Below are 27,858 nucleotides of genomic sequence, written 5' to 3'. Positions count from 1 at the left end.
GGAAGGTCTATTGCGAGGACACAGATTCCACACCATCTGTTTGGCTGTGCAAAGGTATTATGGTATGCCAGTCTCTACAATTAATAAAGCATGCAGTAGAAGAGACAGAATTATACTTAATGCACTTGAACACATTTATTGTGGGCCATCTGTGAAATTGTAACAACAGAAAACAACCCATATAAACAACCTTACATTTTCAAACTGCAAGTATTGAGGAGGGAGAACCACCAGCTTTTTTAAAACAATAATCAAAGCATACAAAAAGTATAATTCATATAAGCCCTATAATTTCAACTTTCCTCCAGGACCCTTCTTACAGCAAATCAAAGGAAATATCAATAAGACAGGAGATAAAGATGAGAACTGACATATGCCACACGTGCACACGCACAGACATACACAAAATATCATCTGCAGTAAAACTTGCAGCCTTCTCCTGGTACTTGTGATGGCTGGCAGAGGGCAATAGCAGCAGGAAACCACCTAGAGCCCTGAAAGAGGTGGTTTCTTAGTTACTTGAAAAACCACTTGTCCAGACTCAGGAGCAAGACCAGCTGGAACAGTCTTCCATCCCTAACTCTGGTATGAAGGCAACAACAACAGACCCTCAAATTCTCTGTCCTACCAACTCTAAGGTAAGATGTCACTACACTGCAAAACTATTGTTTTACAAGTACAGAGAGTGGGCTACTGCTAGGCAGATAAAATAAAACACAAAACACATATAAAAGGCAAAATCCAAATAATATAGACCTCCAGAAGTTCTCTTGACTGAAAAATCTGTAAGAAGCTATATATAATCTTTGCTGTCCTCCGCTTCAGTAAATTCTATCTCCTCCCCAATATATTCCATAGAAAATAGTCCAAAGAAAAACATTAAAAAGTGATTTATGAGTAAGCACATATTCTCTATGATTTACTGCCATTCAAACAGAAGGATATTGTTCTCAATTTAATGTTGCAATGCAAGCTTGCTTTTTTGTAATTGTATTAAAATCCACAAAGTACTTTCAGTACTAATGAGGCAAAATATTTAGTAAGAAGGAAGCCACATTCAATATACATCAACAAATTCTGCACCTATGGCAGCTGGAATATAATTACAAAGCTTATTTTCCAGGAACAGCCTCAATACTATTACACTTCAAGTAATCCCACAAACACTGCACAGACAGACATGTGAAAGCAGTTTCTGTCTTTTTTTTCTGGTGCATGTGGACCAGTCTACGCAACACCAAACACAGACCCGTTCTCTTACCACTATCGATGCTGACACTGAAGGTCTGGTTATTATCATTATGACATATTACGCAAGGACTTCAGAATTTAAGTGCGTGTCAACATCTTGTTGGGGACATCCCACATGCAACATCTTGGATGCCAGAGCCTCGTTATTCAGTGCAGTGGTAGCCCTCCATTCAGCTCCGATGAGGGCCTACTGCTACTTACGGACAGTCTCGAAAGCTTGCTGGCGAGCTAAGATGTTCAGCTGTCCCCAGTCACCAGAACCTTGACTAAGGAATGCCTTGCTATTACTCCATTTCCTTACAAAAAAGTCGCTTTGCACGTGTCAGATCAAAGGTAAAAATACAAGAAACATGTTTAAGATTAAACATCTAGAACAGCGAATACAGTTGCAAATTTTCATGGTAGAGAAGAGATGAGGAAGAGGAAGAAAAAGCCCCCACAATTCTCCCTCCTTCTCCGCAGTTCTCCTTGTCATCTCCTCTGCCAGCAGTGAAGGCTCCATGCAAACACTATGCCTCAATGAGCACCCATCACAAAATATTTACCTTTATGGAACCTCTATCAGAGTACACCTCGTCTAAGAGGAAAAGAACGTCTGTTGTAATTATTTTTATTGGGTCAGCATGCCATGCTCCTGTTCTTGCTCTGCCCTCAGTGCCAACATGCCTAAGGGGACATGTTGAGTAGGCCCCTCAACACCTGCATACCCCCCCACACACACCCCCCTTACGCTGCTTTATACCCCAACCCAACCATGTGACAGAGCGGCTCTAGCTCTGTCAACTTTTTGTTTTAGTAACATTGTTGACCTAGTTTTCTGTTTATTGAGTTAAAACAGCTCAGCATAGGTACAGATGAGCACAGGAGCTGGCAGAAGTGGCTGTGGTAGCAAGAAATTAAAACCTTTTGTTCTATTTTACCATATCAGACTAAAACTCTTTCTTTGATGAAGAATGCTTTAATCGCCAGTTACCTCTCTGAAGTCTTCTAGGTGTATTATCTTCTATATTAAAACTTACCCTATACACACTTTTCGCAAGAGACGACCTAGCCAAATTTTAATGTTCTTTGTTCTTCATTAAGATGGTAAGTTTATTTCTTGAACATGTAAACAAAACTTTGTGAGTGTATGTCCTCTCCTGTACTTCCAACAGTGGAATAACAGCTTTTTGCCTTAATAAGGAGTAAGACACTACCCTCTGCACTCACTAGCTTATTTCAAGATGAAGTGTGATGGAAAGTGTAAGGTACAATGTAAGACAATCAGTACGGTCATGCACACACACCTAATACAGGACATCTAAATGGGATAAGTGTATGCAGCTCATTACTCACTCTTGACTAAAATTAGACATGAAGAGATGACAAAAGGTCCAGAATGTCTAATCCCCAGCCCCTTTTTCCCATGCATATTCTAAGAACTGTGTTGTTCCCTTTGATAACTCTTACTTCCCCTTCATTTCACTTTATGAATTGCTTTTGTTAACTGAAGTAATATCTATTCCATTTTCTGCGCCAAAGGATCTTTAGAGCTATACTCTAGGAAAAAAGCATCCAAATCCTCAGTTCCGATTCGTTTTCCTCTAAGGTGGCATTCAGAAAATTACCAGGTTTAAAATTTAACATCACCTTTTAAGGTACATTACCTGAATCCCTAGCCTCCCATGAAAATAAAAATTATGTTAAAATTTGTTCAATAGGAATGCTAATGAATTTTACTAAAGCTTTTTGAACCAATGAAAGCAGGGAAATTCCTTTGAACAACTCGAGCTAGTCAATCAAAAACCAATACAGAACCACTAAGAAAAATTATGACTATTTATCACCACCTCATATATTTAGTGCCATCACTGTTCCATGACACACAATGTCATGTGCCCAAAACTATACACCTGTGTTAAAAGGTAGAATAACAAATAATGTAGTCCACTTACCTGTTTTCATATCAAATGTCCATGCAGGTATAGCATCTCCTGATTTTACAGTACTTGTGGGAAGAGGAAGCGTAATCTGAATGGGACCATTTACTTTCAGTTCTTTCCCAGTCAAAAGAACATTTACACATATTGCAGCAAGAGGAGCCAATTCCATGCTTTTGAAACCTGAATATGAGAAATACCTTGCCTGTAATTCTCCGTTCATAGTGTATTTTAAAGAAAAATATTTAGAATTAAGAATCTATCCTCTAACTAAAGGCAAGCCCTCATTCACATCAAGCTACACAGTCAGCTGTCACCGACTTGGTCAAGTAAAAATCAACATCTCTTCTGGACTTTTAAAAATCTTGTGATTAAAATAAAACCCAGTTATTTCTATACCATATCTCTAAAAGAGAAACAGACTTTTGAAATACACGTTCAATGCTGACTGTAGAACCAATAGTTAGGCAAAACTTTGCTTGGGGGTGGGAGAAAAAGGGTTCTTCCCCTCAGATGATTTGATTACAAAAAAGCTAACCTATGTGAAATATAGATAATATGAGGAGTTTTGTATAATTGCTATATATGTAACGTTGAATCAAAACTGAAGACATATGCAAATATGACTGCTGAATTTCTCCTTAGTTGAGCAGTCCTCTTAAACTTTCCTGTAAGGATTAACTTCCTAATTTGGCAGTTATAATTAACCGAATAGTTAATCATAAGGCTCAAAGCACTCAGAGGAAACATTTCATATAAAAAGCTTTACAATGCAGCCTGAAAGTTTGTTTCCTTTGTTTTCCTTACACTACGCAGATACTTCAGAATGCACAAAACGACAGGATGGTGAAAGCCGCTGAAACAGAATTAGTAAATACCAGAATAATGTTAAATCTATGCAGGCCCTTAGGAGCTGGTTGTGAGAAAACTCCTTGTGCATCAGATATCAATTAGCTTCCACATGCCCTGAAAGGAAGCTTATTCCTTTAGGAGTATATGAATAATTTAAAACACATGCCAGACATTGAAAGAAGAACTCAAAGGGGAGAAACAATGCTCATTCCCTTACGCTTTACATTTACAGAGGTAAAATATAGATAAGAAAAGTTTTAAAATAGGTAAGTCAAGATATCAATATCTTATTATTTTAATTCAATGAAAATTAAAGGACAGTGACAAGTTCAAACAAGCCATGTAGTGGCCTTCTCACACGCTGAAACACTATGTCCTCATATGTGTTACAATTTGAAGATTTCTTCTTCTTGGGAAAACACTTAAATACTGTATTTACATACCTGATTTATTGAGAAGAATTCCTGCTGTATAGAGAAAGCTGTCCACTTTCAAAAATTGCTCTGGTACTGTCAGATAGGCTGTAACATTTGTAATGTTGTGGTTTGGTGGAAGCTTTATTAAAGATTTTGGAAACTGAACACTTGGTTGAGATTTGGCATCTGTAAAAGAGTGATGTCTTGTCTTAGCAATGGTAAAATACACAAACAGTGTTTTTGTAACTGTTCAGAAATCAATTTAGCACAACAACCTGTTTTCACCCATTTTCTCCATGGTTTGTGTATTTCTAGTCTAGTGGTTGTCACAGCCACACATACAGCTACACAATTAACTGAAAATCTGGCTTTGAGTAGTACATGAGAATATAAATTGCTAGATTTATTTTTTGGGGGGTATGTGTACAGATGGTTATCACAAAGCGTTTAGATTATGGTCTGCATACAATGAACTTACCAGACAGCTTTCCAGTAATTAAGACTGTATCTTCAAACAGCCATATATTAGCTTGACTTTGTGGGAATAACGAAAGCGTCACAGATGAGTATACTGTGGAAAGCGGTAACATCTGTTAGACAGTGCAACCAAAAAAAATCCTGCAAGATCCCCGATTCTAAAGGAATAGTGAAAAGAGCAGTTGAAAAAAAACCAAAAGAGAACATCTGAGAACTGGATAAATAAATTACTCCTGCTGTCCAGAGCAGGAATTTTAGTGGCTAGGCAGGAAGACCTCTGTGTATGTTTGCTACTGTCTCATACCTTCTATAGATAAACAAGTGGCTAGAATTTTTAAGAGTCCATCTTGATTTTTTTTAAAAAAATCATGTCACTTTTTAAAAAGTATGCAATAGTTAAACATGAAAACTTGTGAGGAAGCACTGCTGAAAGGAAGATATAACTACAGTTATCATGTCATAGTATATGTACAAGTACTGGCACTCCAGAAATCACTAAGACAACGTGATTTTTGTCAAAACACATTACCAGCCCTTTGTTAAGTCTAGGTAAACAATCTCTCACAATACACTCGGGTATGGCATTATAACCTACTTAAGAGTTAAAAAGGTCTGTTTTCTCTTTTTACAATAATAAGAATTTTGATAACTCTAACAGATCATTCACCATTATGTCTGCATTGACAAGCACATCCCTTGACTGACTTAATTCAGTCATTTCTCAGTTGACAGTAACTACCCCGACTGCTGAGGAAGACAGAAATTTAATTACCGGCAGATACAGTTTAATAATAGGACTGTAAGGCTCTTACGTACTTGGCATTCTCCCAGTCTTCCAAGGCAAAGGTGTTAACATGTAACCATCCTTGTACGATATGATAGTTAAACTTAATCCTAATTTGTAAGGAACTTTTATTAATACTGCTCCATTGTTTCCAGTAAGGGTAGAATTTGTCTTCGTGTAGTTAACAAACACTTCTACAACTGCCTGTTGCAGGTACTGATGGCTGATGATGTCATTTACTTGAACTTTTAGTGTAAAAACAGATCCTATTAACAGAAAGAAAAACAAGAGGTCATAATACATCATAACTAAGGATCACAACTTAAATTTTTAAAGAAAACCTACAGTTTATGCCTTAGCTATTCATCATGTACAGTGGGTCTCTATCTCAACAAGGGGTAAGCTCTGGCCAAAGGGAGGGGTAATCATACCCCATATTTATATCCCATAATTATATACCACAGAGAAGAAGGAAGCAAAAATCCTTGAGATGGGGCACAAAGATGCCAAAAAGCATTTACCAAACTCAGCAAATGTAACACCTAACCAATCAGAAAAAAAAAACCAAACAAACCCAAAATTACAAAGCACTTCTTCCTCTTTTTGTTTAAGCTTGAACAATGCATCTGTGACGTGAGACTCTACGTGCCTGGCAAGTGCTCTGCAGGATCACACTGATAATAGAGACGGACTTGTTATCCAAGCGTAACCCTCGGCTTGGGTCACACATTGGAAGATGCACCTTGAGTTTCTAAAAGCAGAGAACCTAATGTCTGCAGACTGTGGGATAACATGTTTATTTTCACATGTTCAAGATCATTATGAAGTAACCAAATGCATCCAGACAATTTAACTCTTTTAAACTATGATCTCCCACCATCTCCCAGACTTACAATTCTGGTCTCGTTTTCACTCTTCTGTATTGCAACTTCTAAATAGTATTTGTCTACTGCTAATTAAAGGATTTGACATTCCTTTACGATACCTTTTAAGAGATCATAATCAGAGTGACTGTGCAGCATGTTTAAAACAGTATGCTTGAACAAGAGTCTCAAAGATGCTCTTAATTACATTCAGTCTCTCCCACCTTAATTACAAATAATTAGGGAGTCTTTTCATAGACAGCAGGTACGTGAGAATAGACAGAATTCCATGTTTCATCTAGTGTGAAATTAATTTATTACCTTAAATTAAAATATGTATAGATCACTGTTGAAAATATTTAAAATACTGATTTTCCAGTATTTTGGTTATAGACATAATGCTATTCAACACCACTGTACTACATTATACCCAAAAATTTTCAAATACATTAATTATGAATACACATTTCTATTTACATCAAATATCAGGCTAAGATTGCTTGAAATTTATCTACATAATTTCATAATGAACATAAGTTCAATTTCATTATGTTATCTCCTCTATAATTGAGATGGACATCTCACCAAGAGATTACTACCATTGACCTCGATTTAAATGAAAAGGCCTTGAGAAGCTGAGCATAATCCATTAAAAAAACAAAACAAAACAACAAACCCCACAGTATGTAGTGAAGACATCCAAGTTGGGACTCCCTGAAATAAGTATTTATTTAGACCTGCTGTATGCATGCAGCATACCATATATTCAAGCAAAAAATAACCTGCACACAACCAAAGCTACACTGGCCTTAATTTATTACTATTTATCGCATACGCAGCAAAAACTCACCAGCTGTGCCAGTTTGATTCTCTACATTGTTACAGAAAAATCTACGTGTCCTTGTGAAAATATATACTTTCAAAAAGAGATCCCAGTGGTACTCAAACATATTTGACTGATTAGAACAGAAAAAGCACAATAATCTTAGAACAATGTCATCTGTATTTTTTTCCTTATGCATGATATTTTAAGAATAAAAATGCTTTTAAACTGGTGTTGCTAGAGGGTTTTGAAATCATGTAATGATTAAAAGAAATAATTTATGTCATGTAAGCAAATTATGGCTACTAAACAGATCTTCCAGGTGTTGATACAGTTACACATACACTAGCATGATTCGAGTGGTTTCCAAAATTTGGAAGACAGGTCACTGGCCTAACGAAAATGCAGTGATGGGGGAATCGCTGCATTCCTCCTCCAGCTGTTAGTAAATTTAAAGGTTATTTTGGGCAAAAATATTTCTTTTTCTTATCCCCTTCAGTTACATCCATATTAAACCCCAGGTTTTTTTAAGAAGCTTTTGGCTGAAAAAAAAAAAAAAAAATAGACTGCAAAAATGGAGAAAGGTCTACTGTTTTCACTTTTTCTCATTGTGAACTGGCAAATATCATTGGTTGCCTGTAGCCATGCTCAACTTTCCTTACTTCTTTCTTCTACGGGTTCAGACATTGCCGCAGTTTTTCAAAACAGATACTCTTGCCTGAAATGGTGCTGAGAAGATGCTGAAGCGTAGTTGTAAATGCAGACTGAAATCCTGGGGGGAGGGGGGGAGTTACCGAGACAAAGGTCTCCCATGTGGAAACAGGCACAGCCCTATACAATGCAAGCTCTGGAAGAGCAATTGCCTGTGTATTACTGTCATATGTAAACAGCAGTAACCCAAGTGAAAAATGCTCACTTCTCACCTGCTAATATTAAGAAACAGATTAAAGGGGACTGTCTCCAGCTCTCACTGCTTTTGGCCTTACCTTTTGTGCCAACACAAGAGTCTTTCTGACAAGGGAAAGTATGCCAGTTAGCTGGGCCTTGTTCCCTCCCTGCAAGCAATATATACAAGCAAAATCGTTTAGATTTACCAATATCAACCAGAATACACTCTGCTAACAGTCACTTGAAGTTTGTGTGCAATGGTTTTGGAAAGACTTTTAAAATAATAATAAAAATCTCTCCATTCTTCAACAGTAACAGTGTGGAAGACACGACAGGCACACAGTATTATGCCTCTGAATCCAACTACTAGTGAAATGACAATATGTAAAAAATCCCAGTTAAAAAAGCCAGATTCCAACAGTAACAATAATTTTCCTCCCTCACAGCTACGTTTCACCACTGCTCTGTATACAACAGTGTACCAGAGCATCCTACGGCAGGCCAGCTTTAAGAGCCTAGTTAAAAGCAAAACACACACAAAATCCCAGGAGCTCAGACCGTGTGTGCAGTGGTTGTACCACGTGTATGACTGATCTGTACCTTCCCAAACATGACACCCCTTGACCAACTTCCTCCTCAAACCAACTCCCTCAAATGCCTTTAACATGCAAATTCAACAGACATTTAATGGCATGTCGTATTAACACTCAAGACATCTAAGAAAGTCCTGCTTTTTATTTTCTTTTTAGAAAGATCTTAACGTACAAGTCCTTAAGGACACTTTTAAGTCTCAAATATGAAGATGGCTGTGGTAGGATTTTTAAATCACAATAAAATGTACTGAAAAACATTTCAGATGCAAAAATGAACTGTTAGTTAACTGTTTAACAAAACCAAAAATTCAACAATAGATGAAACTTGTGCTTTTTTTCTGGTCACTAACACTTGCCAAACACAAGTGGGTCAGCTGTGTCTCAATATTAAACAGATCTGACAGAACTCCTACAATCAGAAGAACTCAGTCTTAGCTAATTTGATTTGTGCTGCCTCAGAGGAAGGGAGATTTGTCTCTTGGCAAGTCCACTGGAAATGCCAGCTTCTACGACATTTGAACATTTGCTGATAGATGTTCATACAAATGCAGCAGTTGACAAAGGAAAGCAAGGCCTTCTACCACATTTAGCTACTTCAGAAATGTCACAGCCAGTAAAATGACCTCATTTCTTCAAGCATCATCATCCAATGCCTGGAATTTGACTTCACATCATTGTCCTAACTCAGAAATCGTATCACAGAATTAAGCCAAAGAACTGCCTGGAATTGTAAGCTGGGTACAAAACACAACAGCGAAAAAGAATACTCTCATTATAACACCCCTATGCAATTTGTTCTAAAGTCTACCTGAAGATAAGCGTGTCATCTCATCACCATATCTATGGAGATTAAATTAACATGGTCAAGGCCAGAGACCTTACAAGTAGCAGTATATTCCAAACTACACGTATCATTAACTGTGACATATAGCAGTGAGCACACACATGCAGGGCACTGCCCTGAAAGCACCCCTACACATTCTGCAGCCCAGCCATAAATCCCTTTTCCTATTTATCAACAAGGGTCTATAGCAAAAGAGGTTCTACACCTCGAAGGAGGCAGTTACCCTCCTCAGACACACAACTACCCAATTAAGTGATTATCTTATGGAGCGGAAAGAACAGTAACTACAATTACATTATTCATTAGTTTCTTCCTTCGAAAGAGACCTTTCTCATCCTTGCCTAGAGATGTCTAAACCCATGCCAGACTAGGCACATGCTTACATGTGTTTTATGAAAACTGTCTACACTGTATTACATGCTTAACAGCTCAGCAGATAAAATGCGTGCTGTGCAATTTGCTTGGTCTTAGCTGACTGAACAATCATTCTTCCATCTTTTACATTCATAGAACACTATTTTTTGGCTTAATATAATTAGGAATTTGAAAGGTATGCTGATCTGTAAAGAAGAAATCACATGTTCTAAGAATATCAGGCTTTACTACACATTCAGTATTGCAATGGATATCACCACGGGGGGGTGGAGCGGGCAGGAATCAATGTTATATATAATTTAGACAGTCAACACACATCTGGCTTTAGTAAAAAAAGGGCATATAAAAGCAATCCTCCTACACACAAAACCCAATCATTACTTCTTAAAATTTCCTTAAAACTACAGTAATGCCAGTGACAAACTACAAAAGCATATCTATAAAAAGTAAAAGCCTATTATACCTTTAAAGCTCATTAAAAATCCATGTACATAAAGGTGAGTTGTGGCAGCAGCTAACTGACATGGAATGATTTAACGCTGAAGTAAGCTGTCCTCACCACAGTGCACCATCAGTCTGCGGTTACCTTTTGCTCTTTATTAAGGTACAATGCACTGACACAGTACAGATTTTTCTGCCTTGCATAGTGCATTAAAATGACATAATAGGTGACCCCTAAACTCCAATAACTATTTTATGGCTATATTCTGAGAGTTACTGTCAGATACTAGGATAAACTCTCCGACCAGTTTCCAATTATGCTTCATATAGATATCAAATAGCCTGCAAATCTCATTAATAACCCCTACATCCTAACATAGTCTTCATTTGCTATTCAGTGTTCTTTTTATGTTCTCTCACTCCATACAGTCATTTATAGACCCTACATACAGATGGGCATGTACATGTATAAAGACATTTCTGACTCTATACAAACAATTCTACATATTCCAAACTGGTAACAGAATATCTGATTTAAAAACTAATTATGTGATTCTTTATAAAGACATTTATATGCTATTTATATGCTGTTCCTTTGATTAAAATAATAGCATAAAATAGATGCAGAATATTTTTTCTCCCTAAAATGACACAGGAATACTACTAAAATAAAAAAAAACATTGCGAATGTTTCTCAGTATGCAATTTTAACTTTGTCTTTACTCATTATTCACAAGTAAAATCTACACATTTTATTTTGAATACGTTGTAACCAAACTGAGAAGCAAAGAACTTCGCACAGTTCACAAAAGGTCTGAGAAAATTCAACAAATACCTAACCAGGTGTAAAAATCTATTTATCTGGAAAAGAGAATGCTACATTTACCTAAAAACAACACACACACAGGATAACAGATACAATCATTCTACCTGGCTGAAAAGAGAAAACACCTGAAATCTAAGAACTAGCTGACACAGTTTCAGTCTTGCACTTAGCACAAGGTTAAAAGTTGTACTGCCCCTCTCTGGAATTACTCCAGGAGTTAAAACTTTCATCTAATTAGCAAACAGCCATGCAACTAACTATAACTATGAAGTGACCAGTAAAGAAAACGGGTGCATAATGACAGACCTGGGTTACAGTCATAGCCAAAGCCTGCCCTTGTTTAGATTGATCTTTTAAGTAAAATGGCAGAACAATTACTCTAATTTTAAAGCAAGTATAGACTGCTCTTTGAAATGCACTTTGGAGAAAGAAAAACTGACATTTTACTGCCCTGTGTCAGGGATGCTGTTCAATAGTGTTCAACTATAGAGACTTGCAAAGAACTGCTTTTAAGCAATACACAGATATTGTAAAAAAATAATATTAAATAAATCTGAACCCGAAGCTAATCAACATTTACCACCACATAATCTATACAGTACAGTTCTGTAGCTTAGCACTTAGCAGTCTCTTTAAAAAAAAAAAAATTAACACAAAATTGAACTTTAAGGTTTATATTTAGAAGATCAACTTTGGCACAAATTTCTGCAGCGGCACAAAATACATCACTGACTTCAGGGACTCGGCAGTAAAACCAGGTCTGAGAAAGTAGGACACCACAGTGTTCCCATTGCCCTATTTCTGGTCAACCAATTTCCACAGAAGCCATCAACAAAATCCCAATTATGAAGGAGCTAAGGCTAGATCCTGAGGGGGAAAAGCAGTGTCTTACACAGAGAACGGCTGTTACAGTCATTTTACAGGAGACAGTTTAACCCAATCTAGTCAAACCCAGATGTCTTCTACAAGCACTTCCTTCATATTCAAGAAAAACTGTAATAGATTAGAAATTAGAAAAAAATTGAACACACTGTTACTTAGGTGGGGGATTTGTCACCCATGAGGCTACTCTGGTGAGCTTTTGCTGGGGGAAGGGGGGGGGATACATTTCTAACTTTGAGAGCTTTTCAAACATTTTCTTTCACATTTTCTTCAAATAAACCATTCTTTCAGCTACAGAGAAATGCTTCCTTACTTCAATAATGTATATTGTGATAGGCACATGCAGACCGCAGTGCCAGAGTCCTTAAGCACCTGTACACTGGTAAGAAAAAAAAAAGAAGTTATTTACTAGAGGCTCACTCATGTAGATACATGCATTATTCCAGCACATACCGTAGTCTTCGAGTGGCCCTTCTTCCCACCTTACTAGGAAGAAACAAAAACTTTATGTCAGAAAACATTTCCTACACTATCCAATTCCTCAGTTCTGAATGAAGACTAGGCTGCATCTCTTGAAACAACTGGATACGTTTGCTTTTAAGACCTGAACAAAACAGCAGTGTAGGAAAGATGTAAACCCAACAATCTACCATAATCTCAAATAAAAACCATGTCATCCTTGCTCATTCATTGCTTTCTGCAAACAGTCTTTCCCAGTTCCTATTTCTCCATGCATTTCATAGTTCTCTTGGTGGAGCTCTGCTGTCTCCTACCTCCCAGCATTCAGAGTAATCTCTGTGATGATGACTGCCCCTAATATTTTAGCCTTTGAGATTGCTGATCATGAAAAGATATCAATACTTTTTTTAAAGGTGAGGTTTTTTTGCAAGCTTCATAAACCAACAACAGAGGAGTAACTGCATTACATAAAATTAACTGCATTGAATCAAACCCATCAGGATGTACACCTCAAATGGAGACTTCAAATCTAGCAGACTGAAAAACAACAGGGGATTGCCTGCAGCAAATCAGCACATGATCCTGAGCAAACTTCAAGGTCCTAAGTAAATTAGTAGGTCAAAGACTAATTATTCTTTTAGTTCAAAAACAGACCCAAAATCCAGTTTCATGTTATAATAAAACTGCATCAGACAGCATGGAGAAGCTGACCATCTACTGAAATACATGAAAGTGTGATGTATTTTACAGATATGACCAAGGCCTCTTTCCCTTCTAAAAGGGATTTAGGTAGCAGAGAGAATAGAAAAATCACACTACTTTAGAAATAGACTGGTTTTCTCAGTCATATATTCTAGGGGTTTTGTTCCAGCAATTTATAGACTTAGCACCACTTCCTTACATAGAAGTAACACCGAATTTTTATTGATGCTTTTGAATTTATTTACTTAAAGCAACTTTGTTGCACTTCAACAGAATAATTATTTTCCTCTTACACCAACCTATTTCAGGGGTTCTATTTTGTCTGCTATGCCTGTGCCTATATAAACACACTTCTTAAGCAAACAACAGAGGAAAAGGATGTTTACTTCTTTTTTAATGAGGAAGGTAAAGAAAATTACAAAGAAATCTTACTAGAAATCTCGTCCTTAACTATTAGTTTAAATGTATACCTTATGAGTACTTAGGCACTAAAACAATTTCCATAGTAGCAAATAGCAGTGTAAATCAACAAACTAATTTCCCCACAACTTTTGAAATCAGTTCCTCCAAACTCAGAAGCAACTTAGAAGAAAGATAAAATCTAATCAGGACTAAATATGGACAACATTCAACACTGGCAAACTTGAGCTTTCAATTTTTGATAGAGGATATACTCATCTAGCATCAGCTAATTCTTCAGAGAAGTCAGAGAGTTTAGAAACTCCTAGTATTTTTCAAATAGACATAACATTCCAGCTATCTAGTTCCGTGACACACTTGCACAGATACTGCCTGCAGCGCTACCTTGAACTCTTTATTTTTAAAAAAATTACCACACCTCACAAACATGCAAACTGCTAATGCTTGCAATCATTTTATTTGATTTGGATCAATTTAACATCTGCACAGCCTTAGAGCTCAAAATCTATACTATTGCATAGGTAAAATAACATTTCAGCTTTTTCAATTTTAAGATCTGTTGTATATACAAGTGGACTGATTTAATGAAATATTTAAATAAATAAAAACAGCAAAACAACTGTCTTCTACAACCAACAGCTGAGTAATACTATTATAAATGGTTACACTTCCAACCAAGATCTCAGACCAGATGCATAAAAAAACCTGAGTAAGCATGATATTCATTCCACAAATGTTGACACGAACCAAACATTGATGAAATTAAGGTCCAGCAAAATCAATAAAATAAAATGGATCACTATAGACTGTGTCCTTCATGATTACTACTGCATAATCAATAAACACCTTCCTGGAATGATCATGTTTGTAAGAACTACGCAAGAACGTCATCAGGCTAATCCATAAAGCTGCTAACAACTCACCTATCCAGTGGGAACGTACCCCATAACACTTTCAAGTGCACCTAGTTAGATAAAGAAAATAGAAAGAAAACAAGCATTTCCTTTTAAATACTTTTATGGGCTACCTAAGCAAGAGCTATGAAATGTAGACATGAAAGCAGCTATGAAATTTACATCAGATTTTTTTTCCTGTTTTCCTTTAACGCTGTGTGGTATACATGTCATTAAAAAAACCCACTGAAACATTTTTAAGTGCACACCGTGTTCTGTGGTAAGGTACTCATTTGCTAAGTAGCTGCATTGTGTTTTTTCACCATTAGATGCTTTCCTCATTCAATTCACATACTAAAATCAGAATGTTTCACCACTCAAGACAGAACATGAGAACTCACAGGATTTTTTGTTACAGCATTATAATTCACATGTCTTGCTGTACTGGTATATTGTCATAAATAATAAGAACTTCAATACAATTCAAAATTTACACCTGCTAGTAAAGCTATGACAATTCCAATTACCATAGCAACTTTGCATTTTTATTTGCTGCTATTTCATTGCATCAGCCAGCCTGCTTTGGTTACTATGGAAGACGGAAGCTCAGAAATTCACCTTCCTGGGGCAAGGGGGAGATGGAGCAGACAAGATGAAATGCTGCAGTCTGCAGAGCTTCACTTACTTAGAATTCACTCATTTTAAATATCATCTTCTGTAATCTCAGGTAAGTGAGATAAATGATTACTATTACAAGACCAAAAATCTTAAAAAACCTTATATATCAACTAAAGATAAATTTGCAAGTGAAAGACGTGAATGAGCAATTAAATACTAGCAACAGAGCTCCTGAAGCCTACAAAATAGAACACCTTTGCCCAGGCATTTCAGAGGCCATTATAACATTATTCTTTCATGCTCCATTTACTCACTGGCTAATACTAAACCTACGATGCTGCTCTTTTATTTTTTAGATGACTACCTGTATCATTCTACCTTGCATCATTGTTGAAAGAATGAAAAAATGAATATTCAAAATCCACAGTTTGTTATAGAATACTGGTGGAAACGTACAGAAGGAAAACATCAAAATCCACATAATGTACTATTTAAAATATTATCTTAAATACCCACCAGTGCAACTGCAAGTACCTATTAGGTGATAAGTAAACATGCATTTCCCACTCATGAACTTTACAATCAAACCTTCATTATGTAAACAGAAAAAATATGTCATTATGCATCATCTTGACAAAATGAGACCATTTCTTGTAATTTCTAATGGCTTGTCAAACCTACCCTTTAACAGTCAATTGGACAGGGTAAGAATATTCCAGTAACCATATAGCATGAATCATTTTTTTTTAACTCAGTGGGTTAGGTACCAGATTAGTTTCACGTTATTCTTAGTGGCAGCTAGTGAGTGGAATTAGCTGGAAAAAGAAAATAAAATCTGTGCAAGTTCAAACATTCCCTTAATTTGGCAGAGTAGAAAAAAACCCAAAAGGAAAACAAAGCAGTACTGTCTTCAAACATGACACTTAATGCCCTGAAGGTTTTAACCTTAAGACAAATATGCCTGCATAAACTCACAATGTTATAATATAACCTACAAACTAGTAATTCAAACGTCAGTGCACGTTACTCACTAGTCACAAAGGAAAGCTACTGTTGTATTCAGTGACATTATTCAATAACATGCTGGTCACTCTTCTTTCCTGAAAATACCTTTCTTCCCCCAAAGCTGCATAATTTCATACTACTTAAAGAAAACTATTTGCAATGTTACAGCACTGTTTATCTTCCCTTATAGGAAAAGACCCTCTAGTCCCTTGGAAGAAGGCCAGTGCGTAAAGACATATATGGAGAAAATAAAATTGCAAGTTTGCAGGCCAACATTTCCTAACTGTAGTCCTGTACATGCAGGACAGGAATTTTTTAATGCACTGGTTAGGAAATCCATACTGCAGCAACAAGAGCACCCAACAATCTACCATCTTTTCATACATGAATTTTTATTAAAGTTGAGTTTCATAAAATGAATGATCAAAAAGCATAGAACAACAATAAATGACAATTGATTTTTAGAAAAACGATTGCAGAAGAAAATGACTGCAGATTCCTACTAGTTCTAATTAAATAAAATTCCACAGATGCCGTAAAAAGAGTTTAAAAAAAAGAGAAGGATCTGTCAAATCAGATCATAGGATAAGGCAAAACAATTTAATCAAGATTACCCTCACAATAATGTAACTCTTCTGCACACATGGATGCCATTGAGGTACGTGTCAATAATGCATATATTAATGATTCGGCCACTGCCACCAAATCATTATTGCCTCTCTACCGCTCAGCACAGGATGAAGTGCTCCAGGACCCACAGCTGAAGGACAGCTGTTAGAGATGAACATGCTGCCCACCAACCGTGTCTCCAACACAACCACCACCACCACAGACACACAACTTCTCCCTTCACAGCAAGTGGCCAAATTCCTGTAGGGAATAATTGGAAAACAACTTAGCACCATGGAAACCTTTCTAAGATGATGGAAATATTTTTATTGGCACCAAGACTGAAAACGGAACAGTTTTCCTTCCCAGATTCTCAGATTCATTCAGCACCTCTGACATTGTGAGAACTGGACTGGGGGGAAGCAAATGCACTTAAGTATTTCTAAGACAATCTGTTCCATGAAACACTGAAAAATCCAGGAGGCAGAATTGTAGAGGGACACGTTATCTATACTGCGCTTAGTAAAAAAACCCAAACCAACCCAAAAACAGACAAAAGGGGGAAAAGGAACCTGACAACTTATTAAGAGGCATTCAGCCATGACAGATTCTTTTGCCCAATGCTGCACCAAAACTACACAGCATCTCACTAATGTTTTGCTGGGTCTCCATTCCAGTCAATTTAATTACAGGATTTTCTCAACATCAGTGGTCCATAATCCAAAGAAAAATCTCTCCTTCAGCCCAGTGAGTTTTCTCCCTTGCTCTCACAAACAATGAAATAAGCTCCTGTGATAAATTATCACAAGGCATAATTCATGTTATTAACAACTTCTATTATTCCAAACACAGTCTACTTATGTTGGGTAAATGCAGCACATCAAACTACTAATTTCTCCTGTTCAGTCACTTAATGAAAGCCTTCAAATAAGAGGAACATTTTCCACAATGACCCAAAAAAACTTTATAACTTCATTAGTGTCTATAATAGCTGGAGAGGGCAAGCACCTCCTTATTTATTCCAGCGAAACAGCCTATATTTTCAAATATCTTGACATCATTGACCTTTTTTCTAGTTTAGCTCGCATTAGCACAGATAAATTATTAGCCAGATTTGCTACCTCATAGAAAATAACTTACATGAGAGTGTTCCATTCAGTTTCATTTGGGAGCCTTGCCTATATAAAGTCATTAATAATAAGTAATTTATAATAAATCTGGTGTCTTAACAAATTTCATAACCAAAAGTCCATGCTACACACTAGTATCTATTTCAATGGACTGAGCCAACTGTATATATCATATTTATAAAACAGCCCCAAGTCTGCAGCAAAGGATGTAATCCCACTTTCTCCTAGTTTACATGCATTAGAGGAAAACGGCCTACCCAAAATGAAATGCAAAAGTTTCAAGAGAAACAGCAGCAGCTGACACACCCCATAGCTGTGTACAAGTCCAAGTCAGTGACTTGAGGAGGGGACAAAACGCACCCTCAAAGTCTGTAGGTGCCAATGAGCTGAGGATGCAGTCAATATGCTCCAAGGGACTTAGACAGAGATATGGACCAACAGGAACCGGGTGAAATTCAACAGGGATAAATACAAAACGATGCATCTGACCCTTTCCACCAGTACCAACAAGAGATTGACTGGCAGGGCAGTAGCTCTGCTGAGAACGCCAGGGAGTCCTGGCCAGCAATAAGCTAAACATGTCAGGAGTGCACCCTGGAAACGATGAAGGCTAACAGCACATCACACTGCATCAACAGAAGCAAAGCAAACAGCAAGAGAAGTAATTAATACCTGCCACTTAGCACTCGCTACACTGCATCTGGAAACCACATTCAGTTTTGGACCCACACAAAGAAATAAGCCTTGTTTAACCTTGCAAAAAAAAGGCTTTGGGGGACCCGAACAAGCCTTCCAAAACCCATGAGTTTACCCAGAAGGCAGATGCATAGCAGGATAACAAACAGCAACAGTCACAAATGGGTAGGAAAGGATCTGACTGGACACAAGGAAAATTTTTTTCTCTCTGAGGACAATCATTGGAATAGGTTGTCCAGAGAGGTTCTCCATTCTTGGAGGCTTTCATGGCCTGACAGCAAAGAACTCCCACAGCCGAATTCAGTATCAACCCTGCTTTAAGCAGGTCAGACTAGAGACTCCTCCAGCCTACATACCATCATGGTTCCAGATCTTCATAGTTACTTTCAAATCACAGAAAACACTGAAAGAAAAAAAAAAAACCAAGAACAAACATCATCTTCACTTGATGGTGGCTTATTTCAGCTGCTAATTTTAATACACTTAGCAAATCTGACTGGATGTTTTAGTAGGAGTACAGCATCCCATGATAATTTGGTGCTCACAACCTGATGCAAATCTTATGCTTTATTAAGGAAATGGGGTGAAAAGATGTACTTTAACTTGCTTGGCCTTACTCAATAACACTAGACATACTTTTTCTTGCATGGCCTAACTTAAGAACACCTGCAGTGCATAAAACCAGAAATACTGATTGTAAAAGTAAAATCAGGGTAATTAAAGGGTTGCTCGGACCTGCAAATAAAACAACCTACAGCATGAAACCTGAAAGCTACAGGCACGCTCCAGTGGAAAAGCTCAGTTGTTGAATACAGGTAAAAGATTCATAAGAAGTCAAGAAATAAAAGTAGTATCTCAACCAGAAGAACACATTTCAGAAGAGGCAGATGAACTACTATTGACCGTCTACAAACTAAAAAAAAAACCAAACAAACAACCACCTGAATTCAGCTCTTTCCTGCAAGAAAAACTGCATCATAATGGGTCAGTGCTCCAATTTATCTGACTATAACTACACCATGTTTAGTAAATGTGCTCAAGCAAATACTCAGTTGTACAGGCTAAAGCGCTCATTAATCGAACGACACTCCACAGACCTTAGAGTGCTTTTGGGGTGCAGTGGTCATGTCAATAATGCATTTCAACAGCAGCCTGTCAGGGACATGATGAAGCAGTTGTGAATTCTCTGTATTTTGCAGCTTTATGACCTCTTAATGCACATGATTCCATATGAGCCTCGCACTCATACCTGTAACTGCTGCATCATATTCAACACAGAAAACCCACTCCCCAGCACAGCTATCCACCACCATTTGCAAGTTAACCTGCTATAGGTGTCGGTTGTACACCTAAGACCAAGACCAAAACAGACACATTTTTCAAAATAAGACAAGGAAAATCAGGTTGACTGCCAAGATTTTTTTTACCCTCTAACCCATCAACAGCCACAATTTATTTCCACGTAACCTCCATGAGAAGCCACCTCTTGCCTCTTCCACTGGTAGGACCGCACTGTCTCAGGTACCTGGCACCATCAGCAGTAAGTGCAGAATGCTGAAGTGAGAAAGGTCATGTGGGAAGTCCAGCAGGAAGATCTGACCCGGTGATCCATCTCCTTCAACTGTCTCATTTCCATATTGTAAAGGGTAACAACTCTGCCCTGAAGTCTGACTTACATCTTTCAACCAGAAGAGCCCCCACGATGAAGCATCATCACAACCTCAGGGAAGAGAGAGAAGGACAAGTAATTGAGGGGGAAAGAATAAGGATAGCATGGGAACCCAACAGGATTCATGTTTGCACTTGGTGAGCTTTAGGGGGCTTATACATGCACAGACAGGAAAGAACATCGTTCCTCAGCCCTGCCAATCCCAGCAGGTCACACAGGATGGCTTCTGGGAGCTACACCAGACAAGAACACACATCAGCAGGATTGAGCCATGCATGCACCTTCCCAGGTGCTCTTGCATAAAAGCTATGAGGCTCTGCAAGTGGAACTGAACAATGACGAGGACGATGGTTCACCTAGCACGGAGGTGTCGCCGAGGTAAGGTGTCCTGCATCAAAACTGCTCCATCAAGTAAAAGAAAAGACAGGTCACTGTCATGGCAGGCTCCCTTCTGAAGGGAACAGAAGAGCCAATATGCCGGCTGGACCCACTTCTTTGGGAAGTCTGCTGCCTCCCTGGGGCCTGGGTTAAAGATGGAAGAGAAAGCTGGAAAGTTATGGCAGCTAGTCCAACTGAGATGGGAGGAGATTGTTTTCACATCATCTACAGACAGCTGACAACTGCTTGTGAAATTCATAGCGTACAAGACAAGTTTTTTTGACAGAACTGCTGGTGCCACACATTAGTCTTGTGTTCTGCCCGAGAAGCTATGCTTAAGGTAACTGGTGCTTTTGGTGTGTCCTCCACACACACTGGATTATGCCTGTTGATGTTTATCTCCTAGTCACAAGAACCTGCTCATAATACGGTATATGTGTGCCTTCTCATACGGAAGGTCTGAGCATCATCCCTTCCTGATCTATGTCCCTCCGAAAATGACAAGGCAATACATTCTAACCTTAAGGTCCCCAGCACAGGCTGTTTCAGCAAATGCACTTTCATACTGCCAACTGTAAAGCTGGGCACCCTCACATCCTCCCCTCCAGCATGTGTTGGCATCAAAATTGCTCTCAAGCCTCATATACTCCTTACAACATGTAGTGATAGAAACACAAAGCAAGAAATGCAATAGTTGCCTTGCAGCTTGCTGAATACAGTTTCTTGTAGAGATGTGCAGCAGATGACAGTTTAGGAGAACATGAGGTGTACTGGAACACCTCTAGCAAGTTGCGATTAGGTAGGAGGAGCTAGATGTGGTAGTTCTACCCTACTGAACACATAAGCATTATTCAAGAGTACACTGACCCCTACGGTGCAATGGAAATTCCTGATCACGGGATCTGGGTGCTCCTACTGCACACCAGATTGCTAGATCTATGAATTAGGAATTAAACGGAATACCAGGAATAATACAGAGGACTCAACTGCTCTGTCACATTGTGCTTTAAATCCCCATTCATTAAAGAAGAATATAGTCTATAAAAAAAAATGCAACTTTCAAGACAACAAAGCAACCTGCACTATATTTATAAGTTTGATATGACAAAAATAAAGTTTATTTTGATTAAGCTTTCTTCTCAGATCTTTGTCTGTCTTCAAAGACTTCATCTACTGAGCTAGTTCACAGAGAAAGCAAGCTATAGATCCCCAGTGACCCAGATAGCAGTTGCGTTCCAAATCCCGAAAATGCCTTTTTCGCAGCCTGACAGCAATTCTGTGAATGTTTTTACATATCAATTGGCCTTTGATGCTGTGTCCTCTGCCAACAGATTGACAAGAAATAGTGAAACTTTAATAAAATAAATAAGCACCGCAAAACCTACCACCTTGCAATAGGTAGCTTCCTGATGTTATTGATTACCCTTGCTTCCTGCCACTTTCTCACCGCATAACTCTGGGCCCCATTTCTGTGAATACTAAAACACATTTCTGCCCTTGTCTCTCTCAGTTCTTTATAATGAAAGCTACTATCAGCACAAGTTTCTTGAAAACAAGTTTTCTGAAGTACAGAGTGTGATGCTGTATAATACATTACAAGCTTTAATAAAAGCAAGCTTTCAACTCAGGAGAGCTGCCTACGTCTTCAGAACTCCTCAGTACCTTTTTGTTTATACTGATTCTCATCCTGAAAAATAAAAAAGTACCTGTTTTTTCATTTGTGCTCTACTGTGGAAAACCCCAAACCCCTCTTTTTCTTGTATAAGCAACTGATTGACCTAAATCATGGAACACATGGACACATGAATGAAATTATCTGTTAATATATCTTTTTCATTATTTATTTCTGTCTCAAACTGCTGACGCTTTATCACCTCTCCAGTGTCCTAATGCCCTTCCTGATATTTTGTTGCACTACTAAGCCTTAGATCAGCACAGAAAGCTAAGCCACTTAAGAACATCAGCTCAAATAAATCAGGACAAGTCTAAGTCTTACATTCTTCCTTTACTTTCTCACCTAGCCGAGAAACTATTATTGCAAATCCCAGAGGCTGAGAATGCTGAGAAAAGTGAACAGCAAGCCAAAGGACATTTTCTGAGTGTATTTCCATAGGTGAAGTTGCTTGCATTAAGCCATTTTGCTGGGGTGTGCATGTAATACTTTTGGAGTTCTACTTCATAATGAAAATTATTTTTCATGCAATCAGAAGTCAGCTTTCCAAAGTTTCATTAAGGTTTTCCATATAAGAAACACATAGATTCCCAACAAATGTTTACATCTGATATACCTAAAACAAATCAAAAGTCTTATTGTAAAGACTGCAAACCATCTCCTCCACGTCCAAACAGAAAACAGTTACTACAATTTAACCCGTAAGCTTTGACAACTTAACAATAAACCTTTTCCCGACACCAAGTATATTCCATTAGCCACTAGAGAAGAAGGCTGTGCTGTTGATTGTGTATCTATTAACCACAGTGCTGATCAGAAGTCCCTAGTTAGACAGCCCTGACTTCTGGAGCAGAAACTGCATCCTACATAATCCCTCAGTGAAAATTACTGTATTTCCTTCTTTATAGGAATGCTACAGAATCTCCTATATAGCTTTTATCTCCTCACTCATTTTCTTGGGGTCTGTATCTGACTGCGACAGCAGCTCCAGAACAGAACTGAATTTTTTGCTGCCATACTCATCCCCTATCCAGTGACTACAGAGACAGTAAACCATACAGGTTGTTCCACAAAGGGACAATCAAGCTAGTCACACAGCACTGGATACTTCATTTTTTAAAAAAGTGCATCATTATGTATTATCACTCAGATTCCAACCCAGATTAACAGAACAAGATATCAAAACCAAATGTTCCTCTAAATATCCAAGTACCACCTACACACCAATATGCAAGTTAGTAGGAAAAACATTTCACAACTAGAATCACTGAAAACAAAGATTACCAAATCAGTAAATCACACTTACAATGTGTCAAAGAAATATTTCTGTTGCGTTATCTCAAATAAAAAGGAACCACGAGAAAGTTATGTCCTCCTTGAATGATCAGGAAGACAACATACATAAGAGTTTTTAGAAAAATCTTAAGTAGAAATCTCTTGTCTGGAATACTGGTTTGCATTAGATAGCAACTCATCATCACATGCAAGCAGTCACTATTGACAAATGGGCACAGGATCAAATTCACAGGCAGCATCCAAATAGCGTATTTGTTTCCAACAGGTACAAAAGTAATCTCTTATATTCTTCTGGGTTTGCCAGCAATCACGTATTTATCTGATCAGTCTCAACAATTAACTGCAGAAATGTGTACAGCTATTCCAATTCTCTCCTCTCCTTTATTCAGGACCACCATTAGCTGCCACCACTTTTTAATTTCACCCTATAAAAATCAAGCTAATCTTCCCATTGTATGCAAAGTCACCTGCATTAAAAAAAAATAATAAAAAAACTAATAAAAAAATTTCTTCTTCTCTGAATTCTGGGATATAAAGCAAATTGGGAATGGTCTATAACAAACCCATGTCAAGTCTTCTTGCTTATACTGGGATTACAAAAGGTATAGAGTACCCACAGCATAGAACATGTAGTTATAGGACAGAAACTTGAAGGAATAACACCTATTTTAAAGCATAGTTCGAGTCTAACTTAAGGTCTCGAACATGGAAAAAAAACTTTCAACACTTCCAACATTAAGATGGCATATGTCATCCTATGTGCTGTCTATACATAATGTGACAGCTTCCGTTTACACAACTGCTGTTTTTTCCAGAAGAATCTTGTACATTCAGCACACATCAGATCTGCCATGGAACTGATGCCGTTAAGTATCCCTTATTCAATTAGTGGTCTCTGCTCTGTTTATTGCGCTGTATCTGCATTATGAAGAGAATAACAATGTACCACATCCAAAATATCCCAACCACAGTGAATATTAAAGAACACAACTCACATCTCCTGTAAAGAATGCATCTCAATAAAGATAAACAAAAGGGAACAAAGAAAACCAAAACAGATTTGCCTGGATCAAAGCCAGGACTATAATTTACTGAATTCTGTGCTCAAGCCCACTGACTTCAACACTGACTATTTGAAGCTCCCAGCAACTTCTCTTCAATTGCTTCTGCACATCAGAGTCCAGATTTCTGAACTGCCACATAGAAAATGGAAAAAATGAATAACAAGGAACCAAGACAGGTTCTCCACTTCAGGGCAAAAAAAAACTGAGGAGAGAGAGATGGATCTCTCTGGTTAGGGTGGTGATGGCTGAATTTTGGAATAGCTACATCCCTTAGATAACACAAGTCAGAGTAACTCCTTGAACAGAGTTCCTCTTGTGCATGTCTTCTCTGCCTTGCTTTAGAATTTACTTATTTCTTTTGGCAGCAGTGAATTTGTTGTTGTTTTTAAGGGAGGAGAAAGAGGAGATTAGCAAGAAAACCTATTCAGTCATGATGTGCAACTACCTTCTCACTGCTGCATTTACATGTCAGCAGTAGAGTCCGCACTCAAAACTTTTGTACACAGCTGTGCTGACTTTAGCATCTCTTCTAGACAGCACAATTATTACACTGGCAGAAGCCTGTGTTAATCCAGGAGGGAACTGATCTGTAGAACTGAATAATTAGCTTCGACAGAACAGGGACATCGATACAGGAACATCAACTGAGAAAAGGTTGTGAACTTCAGCCTTAGCACAGCACCTTCCCTATCCTAGGAGGATAAGGCTCATTTGCTCCAGCAACACCGGGGTCACAAGCACGCAGCATAAATCCAAATTCAGCCAGGCTCCTCCTTACTTCCAGAAGCCGCTGCCTGCCTGGGAGTTCCCAGCACAGGACCTGCAGCTGCTGCAGGAGTGGCCTCTTCAGAGCGTTCCCCTTAGGGATTACTCTGCTGCCAGTCTTCTGCTGCAAAAGCAACAGCCGTTTATCCTCCCTACCTTTTGGCTGTAAACCATCAAAAGATAATTTCATGGAATAAGACATTAGTATCCGATAAATACATAACTGGAGTCAGGCTCTTCCTTTTTAAAATTTCAAAAACATCAACATAGCAAAAATTACTTACATGCTTTACTGAAAGGAAATGCCACACAAAACTCCAAAGGTTATTAGCAGCTTCTTCATAATAATGAAAGTTATGAAGACCAGCTAATCACTGCTACGAAAAAGATTCATCACTATTGCCTTTTTTCGATTTTTTATGAAAGAAAAAATTAATCAAGATCATTTAGAAAGCCAGCCAACCAGTAAAATAAAGCTTTAACTGTATTTAAACATAACATAAACGAATGCTGAGGATCAGCTCAAAAAATACATTTTTAACATTCATAAACTGGGATTGATTGTGAAAGCTGCATACTACAAGGCACTTTCAGGACTCTCATACCTCAAAACCTATGAAGCAAAATAAACAAATAAAAGAAAGCAACAGCAACTAGGCACGTGGGTCTGCAACAGCAACAACAGCAAACCAAGAGCATCAAATTGTTTGGTACCAACAAAGACTTCAGCCAGGGCTGAAGGCAACGAAGTAACAGAGCTTCTTGAAAAGAAATCAATAGCTGAAACCAAAGAAGATCACTGAATTACAAAAACTGTGTCGTCCCCCCCCCTTTTTTTTTTGCCACTCAATTTTTAATGAGAAAAACATTCACTGCACAAGTCAGAAATGCTGCCAATGCCGTCTAAATGGGGTTTGCTGGTGATTAATGGTATATTCCTCTAAAAGCACAGTAAGAAACAAAATAATGAAAAAGCATCAGCTGAAAATGAAAACCAGGAACCAAGCTGTTTATCAAATACCCTTCTTTAAGGCCCTATATTTTAAACGTTTTGGGGAAAAAAAACCCAAAAAACAAAGCTACACAAGAAGGAAACCAAAAAGCAAGTCAAGCAAGGCATTTTAAAGAGCCTATCAGGAAGATTTAAATGTGTTCATAGTCTACCAAACCTAGTTTCTTGTTCTACATCTTTAAGAAGTTACAAGTAAAGACCATAACTCAAGATCTTTGCTTATATTTCTTAATTAACATACATACTTTGGCAGCTTTGCAAATTGGCTTCAATTCAGCAAAATATTAAGCATATGACTAAAACGAAGAACATTTTATACCTTCTTGAAGTCAACTGGAAATAGAAACATGCATACATGTTAAAAATGAAACATATGCTCCAGTGATATGCCCAAACAGAGCCTTGGTGCTAGGTGGTCTTAAATAATTCATGTTTGAAACCATTTTGAAATTCTTTGGTGAAAGGCAATACGTCAAGAAGAACACTGTTTTTATCCCAATTGAGCCTGAGCCTTCAGAACAGACACATTATTTTTTACACCGGGTGACAGAACAAACACCTCATCACCTGCCCCAGTTCTGCAAGGGGGTAACCTCACAAATCTGACCGTAGCACCACGGCCTAATACTGACATAAGCACATGATTTCCATACTCTCAGCTGTTGGATAAACGACGTGTTTCCTCATTCTGCAGAGGAGACGCAACAACCAACGAGCTCACCAGCCCCATCACCCATTTTTGACAGGCTCGAGACGCTTACACACGTTATCAGCTGGGGTTTTATTTATTTTTATATTGATGCAAATGTACATCCAAATAAATAATTGAACATTACATATATTTTTATACGTATATTGCACCTCTCGCCCTGGTGACTCCTGCCAGCGGGCAGGAACGCACCGGGCCCTTCCCCGAGCCCGTCCGCCGGGCCCCGGGAGCGCCCCCCGCCCGGCCCACCGGCAGATCCCGGGACATTAAAGATGGATCCCGCTCGCCCCGCAGCAGCCGCCGCGGCTCCGCTACCTGCCTCATGCAAAGCACAGCGGTGGACCCCCCCGTCCGTCCCTCGCACGGCAGCGCAACCCCCCCGGTTTCACAGCCCAGCGGCGGCAACGCGGCCCCGGCCTCCAGCGGCGCGGCCCCCAGCAGCCCGGAGGGGGGGCGGCGGAGGGGGGCGCCGAGCCCCCACCCCGGAGGAGCGGGACGCGCCGGGTAGCGGGGGTCCCGACGGAATG

At 38.4% G+C, this 27,858-nt stretch overlaps 1 protein-coding gene across 2 annotated transcripts in view; it reads right to left on the bottom strand.

The window, feature by feature from the left end:
• Nucleotides 1-27,858, bottom strand: part of FAM171B (family with sequence similarity 171 member B) — a 35,221-nt gene that overhangs the window by 6,991 nt on the left and 372 nt on the right. Inside the window, exons 2-6 of one of the 2 annotated variants that reach the window (XM_055719101.1) lie at nt 8,372-8,440; nt 5,732-5,965; nt 4,917-5,009; nt 4,466-4,624; nt 3,186-3,353 (exon numbers count right to left, since the gene is read on the bottom strand). In XM_055719101.1, coding sequence (XP_055575076.1) covers nt 3,186-3,353; nt 4,466-4,624; nt 4,917-5,009; nt 5,732-5,965; nt 8,372-8,440 — 723 coding nt within the window. The remainder of the gene's footprint in view (nt 1-3,185; nt 3,354-4,465; nt 4,625-4,916; nt 5,010-5,731; nt 5,966-8,371; nt 8,441-27,858) is intronic. The other variant, XM_055719102.1, reaches the window with a different exon arrangement.

The sequence above is a fragment of the Falco cherrug genome, chromosome 8, assembly GCF_023634085.1.
Source record: "Falco cherrug isolate bFalChe1 chromosome 8, bFalChe1.pri, whole genome shotgun sequence".
Taxonomy (NCBI): domain Eukaryota; kingdom Metazoa; phylum Chordata; class Aves; order Falconiformes; family Falconidae; genus Falco; species Falco cherrug.
Note: the sequence above shows the minus strand (reverse complement) of the source record. Positions and strands in the feature narration are given on the sequence as shown.